Source organism: Mustela lutreola, chromosome 4 (genome assembly GCF_030435805.1).
Source record: "Mustela lutreola isolate mMusLut2 chromosome 4, mMusLut2.pri, whole genome shotgun sequence".
Classification (NCBI taxonomy): domain Eukaryota; kingdom Metazoa; phylum Chordata; class Mammalia; order Carnivora; family Mustelidae; genus Mustela; species Mustela lutreola.
In genome coordinates, this window is record NC_081293.1 from 30,520,591 (window position 1) to 30,531,001 (window position 10,411).

Genomic DNA, 10,411 nt, shown 5'->3' on the forward strand with positions numbered 1-10,411 from the left:
AGGGTGTGCCACCGGCTGGGTCTCTCTGGCCCCTGTGTCTACCGCCTCAGTGTTTCCCTTCCAGCTGGGTGGAGTCGCACCTCCAGGTCTCTCTTGCCTCTCTTCTTTGTATCTGGCCTTGGGTAAAGGAAAGAAAGGGGAGGTGGGGGTCAAGGTAGCCTGCCCCTCTCTCCTGAGCCTGCTGCCTTACTGGGGACCAGAGATGAGAAGGGCAAGAGCAGTGATCTGTCATGGGGTGCCAACGGTTTATAAAAGCCTTTCAAAGGGTCATTGGGGCTCTGTGTCCCCAGCTCTGTTTGGGGACACTGCAGAGATCTGCCACCCATTCGTGGGTTCCAGCCAAGCCCGACGAAGGTGTGTGAATTGTCCCCACGAGATGAATGCAGGATGGTAGAAGGTTTGTGTGGGATCTGGAGAAGCCTGGCAGTGTTGGGGCCCAGTATGGGCCATGGCATCAGAGATGCCTGGGCTGACTGCTGTCCCTGGCCATGGAGCAGCCACTTAACTCTCTGTGCCTCCATTTCCTCATCTGTAAACTGGGGTCATGATCGATCTGCCTCATGGGGTTCTAAGGATTCAGTGAGGTAATAAAGGAGAGATGCCAGACTATTCGGAAGACTCGGAAGCTATAATCTCGGAAGGGTAGTCCTGGATTGTCACAGAGGAGGCTTAGGGTGAAGGTGGACGGCCGCCAGGTTGCGGAAATGCAGTTGGATCAAGGGGTGGGCCAGGAATGGGGTTGCTGCGACCCTCACCCCTTTGCTGTGTGCCTGGTCTGCACCGCAGTGAGAGGGCAGACAGGGTGGAGGGTGCCCCTGACCCTCGCTGCTCTGCCCGGCAGATGGAGGCCATTGGGAAGCTTTCAGACGACATGCGGCGGCACTTCCGCATGAAGCTTCGGAACCTGTTCATCAAGTTCATCCGCAAGTTTGGGTCTGTGTGCGGGACCCACAGGGAGGGCCAGGGAGGAGATGAGGGGCTTCCAGTCCCCGCAGGGAGCCTGCAGAGAGCGGACTGGGCGGGAGGGCTTGGGTCTGAGTCCTGCCCCTGTGGCCAGCAGGGCTCTGGCGGAGCCCTTCTACTTCCAAAGAGCGCTCTGTGGCCCGTGTGCCTTGCCAGCCTCTCATTGCCCCACAGGTTTGAACTGGTGAAGGGGCTGCTGCCTGAGGAGTACCACAAGGTCCTGGTGAACATTCGGAAGGCAGAGGCCCGCGCCAAGAGGCACCGTGCTCTGAGCCAGGCTGCTGAGGAAGAGGAGCAGGAGGAGGAAGAGGAGTCTGCCCAGGGCAAAGGCGACAGGTAAGACCCATAATGGGGTCCTGCGGACCAGGTCTTTCTTAGCCCACAGCCTGCCCAGCCCATGCTCAGCTGCCCCCGCCTCTCTTGGGAACACCCTGACTTGCCACTTCTCTGTCCTTAGCATCGAGGAGATTCTGGCTGACTCAGAGGAGGAGGAGGAGGAAGAAGAGGAAAGGAGCCAGGCCAAGGAGCGCCGGAGGCTGGCCCGACAGAGGAGCCGGGCGTGGCTGAAGGAGGGTGGTGGGGATGAGCCCCTCAACTTCCTGGACCCTAAGGTGGCCCAGCGAGTCCTCGGTAAGCAAGAAGTGACTGGCACATGAGTCCAGAAAAGAGGCTCGCCTTGGTGCCCTATTCAGGGGCCAGGGGTGACATCCCCAGAGGCCGGTGGGCACCCCTCGCCACCACAGGCACACACCGTGTGCTGCAGGCACCTGTGTCGTTGGTTTGGAGGGGGCTGTGGGTAGCTTAGGACTGACCTGCCACCTCTTCACTGTCCAACTCTGCCACGCCAGCCACACAGCCTGGGCCTGGCCGGGCCAAAAAGAAGGACCACGGCTTCAAGGTGAGCGCCGATGGCCGCCTCATCATCCGGGAGGAGGACGAGGACGATGCTGCCACGGCCAGGACGGAGGAGGAGGAAGGCACAAAAGGTGGGACTGTCGTCCATTCCAGGGACACAGTGCTGGCCTGGGCAGGGCTGCACTCTCTTGTTCATTCATTCCCTGCCTGTTCATTCGCTCACTCGTTCAGCACCCACTTGCTGGGGGAGTGTAGGTAACAGCAGAGATAAGGAGCTTGGAGCTAAGGCAACTTCCTCAAACTTTGAGTTTCTCAAACTATTTTGACCACATTAAGAAATCTTTCTGTTGCAAGCTAGTCGTTTATACAATACATACATCATCCAGGCAGAACTTTCAAAACACTGTACATCCTCTTAAGCATGCGTGACGCACTGTTTTGGCCTCTATTTATTTTGTTCTGCTGCTTTCCTTCCCCTCTTCTCCCATTTTTTTCCTTTTCTCCTTTTTTTTTAAAATGTGAATTTGGCTGAGATCCGGAAGCTCATTTAGAGGTAGAGGATCCAGGCTTGGAACCTGCCTCCTTCCTTACTGCACAGTCTCCTGCTGTCTGGAAGCGGCCCCAGTGAGAAGTCTCTGTCCTGTGGAGTCTTTCCTGCTCCCCCTCCCCCGTGTCATCCGTTGGATCAGAAAGCCTGTCTTCAGACATTTATCTGCCTTCTTTTTTTTTGTTCCCACTGTCCTGATCCCTGGGTGCTTGATTCACTGCAGCCTCCGAACCAGCGTTCTCATGGCAGCCCCTACATCCGGCTTACCTGCTGTGTGACCGGGGACAATCACTAACTTCTCTGTGCTTTAATATCCTTATCCCAAAATGAGCATCATACCAGTACCTACTTCAGATGGTTATAGATAAAGTGGGTAGCCAGAACAGCCATGTCTGCGTTTGGTGGAAGGGTGACCACACTGGTTCCTGATCCGGTCCTGCCGCTGCCGCCTCTCACCGCTCTCAGGTTCCAGTCTCCTTGCTCCCTTCTTGCCCAGATGTCCTTGGTGCTAAGAACACCCTTCCCTTCTCCTCCTGCCTCCCCGCTCTTTAAGATCCAATCTGAGTGCTTTTCTGCGGCCCGACCATGGTCGTCAGTCTTCAGCCTCATCCCCCAGCGCTCCTGGCAAGCCTGGGCACCGCCCAGCATGGGGCATGTCGTCCCGGGTTGTCTTGTGGTGTTATTTGCTTGTTGACTGACTTTGCTTAACTGTGTGTCCCCCGCTGGTCAGAATTTCATAGGAGAAAGTACAGGTAATCTGAAACTTACCCGATGAACCATTTTTGAGCATGTAGACTGGTGCGTAGTACAGTCACGTTGTCTGACAACCAATCTCCACGACCCCTTTCAGCTACAAAACTGGCATTCTGTGCCCGTTAAACAGCCTCTGCCTGTTCCTGGCCCCCTCCCCAGCCCCTGACAGTCCCCATTCCAGAATCTGTCTGTAGTCATTTGAATTTGAGTTGGAGTCTAGGTGCCTCATGTAAGTGGAATGATGCACTGTCTGTCTGTGACCCGTGTCTTTCTCCCACCCTGGTGTCTGCAAGGCTCACCGGGCTGCAGCGTGTGCCAGAATTCCCTTTGCGCAAACCCTTGGCTCGTTTTAATTGAGATGTTCGTTTTGTGTTGTTGAATTGTGGGAGGCCTTCACACAGTGTGCACGTTAACCCTTTGTCACCTGTGTGATTTGAAAATACATCCTCCCCTTCACTCTGTAGAGTGCTTTTTCAGTCTGTTGTGTCCCCTGAGACACTGAAGTTCTAAAATTTTGTGATAGTCCATTTTATCTATTTTTACTTTGGTTGCCTGTGTATTTTCTTGGTTCATACTTCTTTGGCTCATTCCCTCACAGCGCTCAGCTCATAGAGAGCAAAAAAAAGAAAAAGAAAGAAAGGTTTCTCAAGTAGGAGAATGAGGCTATCCTCCAAGCAGAGCGGGATGTCTGTGGAGCTGGGGCGTGTCTGACTCCCCAGGAAACCCAGGGTTTCCTTAGGGTCTCAGAATAAGCTGTGTTTATCTCAGAAGTGGGATCACCACTTCCCTGAGGGGCTGTCGTCCCTGGGGCCTAGGATGGGAAAGATAAAGGGGTAGTCGGTGTTCAGGGGTCTTGTCTTGCCCAGAAGGACGTGGGTTTTCTTGGGCTGGAGTTGCCAGCTCCGTCAGCCAGTTGAGACAGGAGAAGGCAGGACGAGATATGTGTGAGTTTTGGGCAAATGGGTGCTCTCTGCATGCTCACAGGCCTTTCTTCCTTTTGGTTCCAGGGGAGGACGAAGAGATGGCTGACGTGATGGAAGACATGGGTGTCAGGAGTGTGAGTACTTCCTCTGGTGGGCGGCTGTGCCCTCAAGGCGAAGCCTTGGGCTGACAGGTCCTCTGCCTGTCTTTCCGTAACTCCCCTCCCCGACACACTGCACACACACCCACCTGCCCTGTTTCTTGAATCCACGGCAGAGCCTTGCAGTGGTGTGTAGGGGACAGTCCAGAGGGTATGGTGTGTATTACAGGGCACACTGTAGTGGGTGACCAGCTGAAGGAGACAGGCAGAGCCCTTTTTCTCTCCCCTGAGGGCACAAGCAACATCTGGCCTGTGTGTTCCAAGGGGCAGGTTCCTGTGTGGGGCAGGGGCAGCCACCACTGGGGAGTGCACAGGGCCCCATGCGTCACCTCAGCTAATCCTCACAGGTGACGGGGACCCTTATCATCCCCGTTTGCAGAGGGGGCTTGCAGAAAGTAAGTAGGTTACAGGGGTTGTTAGGTGCAGAGCAGCGATTCGAACCCTGGCCTTCCCATCTCCTGAGCCCCAGAATTTAACCCCCTTGGTAACTCCCAGGATGGAGTGCAGCCTCTCACCTGCCCCACCCAAACTAGCGAGGGTGATGTGGGCCCAGCCCCTCACTGTCCTTCCCACGCCCAGCAGACAGCACTTCCGGGGGCACTCTGGAGCAGTGTCTTACCTCTTTGTCCTCTCAGACTGTGGCCAGCCCATTTAGCCTTCCTGGGTATCCCCCTTGGGACAGGGGAGAGGCAGGGGATACAGTGTTAGTAGTAAAGGCAGGTCCTGGGGCCCCGCTCCGACTGCAGCCTGACTTTTCACTCAGTTTGTCACCTGTGGGTCTTGAAGAATTATCGGGCTGGCTTGATGAGATTGGACGTGTCAAGCACATGAGTATAGCATTTGGTGATCTTCTCCCCAAATAACTGCTTTTGTTAATATCATTCACCACTGCCCTGTCCCTGGCCAGATGTCCGTCTTCCCACCAGGGCCCAACGAACTGCCTTGTTACAGCTTTGCACCCATGCAGAATTCTGTTTGGAGACCTGGGTGAAAACCAGACATAAAAGATCAGAGTTACAGGGTCAGAGTGTAGCTGAGGGTTTGAGAGACCCCTGATGCAGGAGTCCCCTCTGAACAGGAGCGTAAACTTAGGTTAGGATACCCAGATGGGCACTTGGAGCCCTGGGACAGGAGTTCTGTGTGAAGCAGTCAGGGCCTGGGCTGGAACCTTGCTTCTGTGCTCTTTAGCTGTGTGATCTTAGTTCCTTACCCTCTCTGAGCCTCAGAGTGCTCGTCTGTAAGTGGAGGGTGGAGTGCTTGGCAGGGAACCTTTTCTGCTAACACAGGTTGCTTGCTCTTACTGGGAACATTAATGAGATGATCATATATCCCTGTTAATGAATGTTGCTCACCACTTTATAGAAGAAACACCAGAAGCTCAAGCATCAGAACGAGGCTGATGAGGAGGAGCTAGAGATGCCACCTCGTTACCAAGGTGAGGCCTCCACGCTTCCCTCTTGGGATACTGTGTTCCTTGTCCCCCGCGTTAGACAGGGAGTTGCAGGCAGAGCCACGAGTTTGCATGGCCACGTTGCAGTCAGCACTGACAAAGATTGGCCAATATGTCACCCAGGACTGGGGTAGGGCCTGAGAGTGTCAGGGCCTGGGGGTCAGGAGGTCTATGTGTGGAACCCCCAGCTCTTCTGGGAGCCCCTGAACCCCATCTCTGTCCCACCCACCTAGGCCTTCTGTGAGGCTTGCAGCACACCCCTTTTTCTGGGGGGTGTCTGCATCTCTTGTCCAGCCCTGAGCTGGGCTGGGTTTGGGAAGACCACCTTAGCCTGGAAGGATGGAAGGTGGCAGCTGGGAGTGTCAGCCCAGGGTGTTCCCCTACTTGTTTGTCTCTGGTCCCCTGAGCTGTTCGTTTCCCCGGAGCAGCTGCTAGAGATACCCGCATGGCTGCCCACGGCCAGGGGAGGTCTCTATTACTCGTCTCCGGCCCCCTCCCCTATGGGCAGCCCCTGGCCTTGAGTGCCCCCAGCAGAGCCCCTGCGGTGCATCTGGAGGGACAGGGGCTTCTGTGGCAAGTCCCCAGCGGCAGGAGCAGATTTGTCCTCAGAGTCTTCCGGCATTCTGACCCAGCTAGAGAGCCTCCTGGCTTCTCCCTCCGTGGCCTCCCAGGCCAGTGCCCAGTTTGTCACCTCTGCTCTGAGGTGCTGTGATGTGGAACCAGCCAGTGTGGCACAGGCCCCAGGGGCAGGACAGCTGGTGCTCTGCTGTGAGGCTGACTTGGCCCAGTCCTGCTGCCTCTCTGAGCTTCCAGTTTCTCACCTGTGAAAGAAAAAGCGGGCTTTATCCGGAGTATCTCAGAGAGTCCTCCTGAGTCATCGTTGTAGAATTCCACTCATGAGTTTGTTCAGATCCAGACTGGAAATGCCAGGTGACCTTGGAAGCACCTGGGTGTCTGTACCTGCAGTTCGCAAGTCTGTACAATGGGACGAGAGCTGCCTTTCTCTGTCAGTGTCGGTGTGCAGCCCAAATGAGCTGAAGCCCGAAGTGCCTTGTTCTACAGATGAGGTTCAAAGCTCCAGAAACTCAGAGACTTGCTGAGGTTTCAGCCGGTCATTGTTCAACAGGGAGCTGGGTTTGGGTCTGACTTCAGAGCCTATGTTCTTTCTCTAGAGCAGACAGAGCGGATTTGGCTTTGGAGACTGTGGGGTGGCTTATGTTAGCGGAGAAGGTGTGTGTTCTCAGACGTCTCTGGTCGGTCTCTGCAGCTTCAGGGCCACTGATGAGCCCACTGGTTTAAACTGTCAAGCCACTGGACAGTCCCTTCTCGAGGAAGGTCTTTGTCCTTGCTGGGTAGGGGACAGAGCCGGCTGCGAGCCTTGATTTGTCTGCTCCCTGGCAGCTCTGCAGAGAGAAGGTAACCATTCCCTTCTCATGGAAGGATGCTGCCCTGGCTTTGCCTGATTTGCCTCTGTGTTCTCCTTTTAGCTGGAGGCTCTGGCATCCACCGCCCTGTGGCCAAGAAGGCTATGCCTGGGGCCGAGTACAAAGCCAAGGTAAGAGCCATGGGTAGAGACAGAACCCCTGGGAAAGGGCGAGGGCAGAGGTGTGGGCCAGACTCAGGCCACGGCGACGGGTGCACTGAGGATCTGTTAGCATCTCAAGTCCATGCCCTTGTTGGGCGCCACTGCAGGGATATGAGTGCCCTTGGTGCCACCAAGGCACAGAGTGAAGGGGAGGACACGGGCCCTGTTAAGTCAGGAGCAGGGAGGAAGGGCAACCTTATGCTCCTGGCTGATTCTGTGTCTATGGCTGAGCAGAAAGCAAAGGGTGATGTGAAGAAGAAAGGTCGGCTCGACCCCTACGCCTACATCCCCCTCAACAGAACCAAGCTCAACCGCAGGTATGTGCTGGGTGGTGTAGGGTTGGCTGGGATGGTGGCTGCGAGGCTGGGAGCTCCGAGCTCCAAAGGGGGGAGGGCCTCATTCTCAGTCAACTCTTCAGCTTAATGGCTAGGTGTTTCCCAGTTTTTTAATTTGGACTTTTTAACATGCACACACGTGTGCTGCTGACTTGAACTGTTCTTTCAGGCAGGGGAATGCCCGGTCTGTCCAGATCACGTGCGGTCCACTGCCAGGCAGCACACTTTCCCCCTGTTCCTCCTAATGCTGGGGGGGCCACCTTTCAGCATTACAGTGAGGGGGACGGCCTGTCTTCAGGGAGATGTGACCTTTCTGTTCCTTTCCCTGCAGGAAGAAGGTGAAGCTGCAGGGGCAGTTCAAAGGCCTGGTGAGAGCTGCCCAGCGGGGATCCCAGGTGGGACACAAACTCCGCAGGAAGGATCGTCGGCCCTGAAGCCCCGGGGCCCCCAGAGCTGCTCTGTGACCCCGCCAAAGGTCCCTCTGCAGCTCCCGAGCTGCTTTGACATCAGCTCCAGATGCTCGAGGTTCTGGCACAGCCTGGACTCAGAATGACTTATTGGACAGGGCTTGACTTCCAGAGAGGCACCCAGGATTTTGGGAGCTCCAAACTGGAGTCGCCCTTCAGAGCGCTCTTCAGAGCGACATTCCCATCCCTAAGGCCTAGGGATGGGAATGTGGCCTCACTGCCTCCAAGGAGGCTGGTGAGGCCGCTGTGCTTCCTGTGCAGGTGGCCGTGCACCAGAGCAGAGCTTCCGTTTATTCCAGCCGCTTATAGCCATGTGGCACTTAGCCTGGCTGTGATCTGGGTGTGCAAGATTTGCTGTGACAAGGTGTAGAATAAACGAGCACCACCATGCATTATCCTTGGAAGCACTGTGCTTTATCACCTGCACCTCCGGGGCCAAGAACCCCAAGAACCGTGTCCCGCTATTGGCAACAGTAGTTTGACTGCTTCTTGGCCGGACCCGGCATCCGGTTTCAGGCACTGCAGGTAGCCCGGGGTCAGGCCTTAGGACTTGCCCAGGGACACCCACCTGTGTCAGGAGGTCTCCCCAGCTTCACAGTACAGCTCCAGTCAGAAGGTGACATTTGGAGGTGCGGGAGGTACAGGAGTGCTCTGGAGCTGGTCTGTGGAGCAGCCAAGAGTTGCTTAGAGCCATGGCACTGGCTGCCCCAGGCCGCCCCGCACACAGCTTTCTCCCGGCAGCTTTGTTTCCTGATTCACTGAAGTGTTTACCGAGCCCCTGCAAGTGCCGAGCACAGCAGGATCTCCTGCCTCCCTGATCATCATGTCCTGGTTTCCCAGGCAGGTAGACAAGTTGGGGAAAGAGCAGCATGCTTTGTTGGTCTGGAGTCAAGGGAATAGTAGTGCTGACCTCCCATTGCCCCTGAGGTCACTTTATCAGCCAGGGGACCCCTGTGTGTGTTTTCCTAACAGGCATCAAGAAGCAAGGAACCCTGGGGCTTTTCCCAACAGGAGGAATGTTCCCCTAGCATTTGATTCATAGCTTTACTCCTCTCAAATTCTTTGTTTGCGATGAGACTACCCTCCACCCCAGCCTCCACACACACATACTCAATAGTTTCCGTTCTAGTTTCATGCCCTTTGCTCAGTTTATGCTCCCAGGAGGCCCTGTGCGCAGGAGCTCCAGTCTTGATTTGATCCATCCACCCCCAAATGAGGGCATCTCTTCCTAGTTATTTGGAGGCTAGGAAGTGGAGAGGAACCACACTTCACCCAGAGGTGGCGCTCTTTCCATGCCTTGTTCACAGAAAGTCCGTGCTTAGAGAGCCATGGCGGTGGTCACAAGAGACGGCTATTAGAAATTTGCCAACGTGATCTGTGACCCCTGTGATTACACTTAGGTACAAACTAGGCCTATCGTAGCCCTCTGCTGTTTCCTTTGTCAGGAAATCAGCCACATGCCGAAAGACACTCCGTGAGAGTAGGAATGGGGATAAGCCAGTTGCCCAATGTTGATATTTTTAACAAAAAGTCTGAAACCAACTTGCTTACTATAGTGTGCTTTCCAGGTACCTTCATTTTCTTTCAAATGTGGGGCTGGAACAAGTGTCTAGAAAGGTTGGTGTTGGGGCACCTGGGTGCCTCAGGTGGTTAAGTGCCTTCGGCTCAAGTCATGATTCCAGCGTCCTGGGATGGAGTCCCCACATTGGGCTCCTTGCTCAGTGGGGAATCTGCTTCTCCCTCTCCCCCTACTTATGCTCACTCTCTGTATCTCTTTGTCTCAAATAAATAAAATCCTTAGAAAAATCGCTTAGGGGGGCACCTGGGTGGCTCAGTCGGTTAAAGCCTCTGCCTTCAGGTCAGGTCATGATCCCAGGGTCCTGGAATCGAGCCCCGCATTGGGCTCTGTCCTCTGCGAGGAGCCTGCTTCCTACTTCTCTCTGCCTGCTTCTCTGCCTACTTGTGATCACTGTCAAATAAATGAATAAAATATTTTTAAAAAAATAATAAAAAATTGTTTAGGGACACTTGGGTGGCTCAGTTGGTTGGGTGCCTGCCTGTGGCTTGGGTCGTGGTCACGGGGTCCTGGGATGGAGCCCCACATCGGGCTCTTTGATCAGTAGGGAGCCTGCTTCTCTCTCTGCCTGCGGCTCCCCCTGCTTGTGCCGTGTGTGTGTGACAAATAAATGGATAAAATCCTTTAAAAGAAATAACTTCTTTATGAAGAAAAATGGTTTTAAAAAAAGGTTGGTATTGTTGATGCGCTGAATTCCATATTCTTATGGAAGTAGACTTCAAATGCAAATTATCTTAAAGCAGAGGCAGGAATTAATCTGCCCAGAAACTTAAGGTGCTTGAAACACTTGTTACGAAAA

At 54.7% G+C, this 10,411-nt stretch overlaps 1 protein-coding gene across 1 annotated transcript in view; it reads left to right on the forward strand.

Moving 5' to 3' along the window:
• Positions 1-8,431, forward strand: part of RRP12 (ribosomal RNA processing 12 homolog) — a 29,627-nt gene extending 21,196 nt beyond the window's left edge. The window contains exons 26-34 of the mRNA XM_059169297.1: positions 842-933; positions 1,138-1,299; positions 1,421-1,593; positions 1,812-1,949; positions 4,126-4,175; positions 5,562-5,634; positions 7,137-7,204; positions 7,469-7,551; positions 7,901-8,431. Coding sequence (XP_059025280.1) covers positions 842-933; positions 1,138-1,299; positions 1,421-1,593; positions 1,812-1,949; positions 4,126-4,175; positions 5,562-5,634; positions 7,137-7,204; positions 7,469-7,551; positions 7,901-8,003 — 942 coding nt within the window. The 3' untranslated portion in view covers positions 8,004-8,431. The remainder of the gene's footprint in view (positions 1-841; positions 934-1,137; positions 1,300-1,420; positions 1,594-1,811; positions 1,950-4,125; positions 4,176-5,561; positions 5,635-7,136; positions 7,205-7,468; positions 7,552-7,900) is intronic.
• Positions 8,432-10,411: the final 1,980 nt, after the last annotated feature.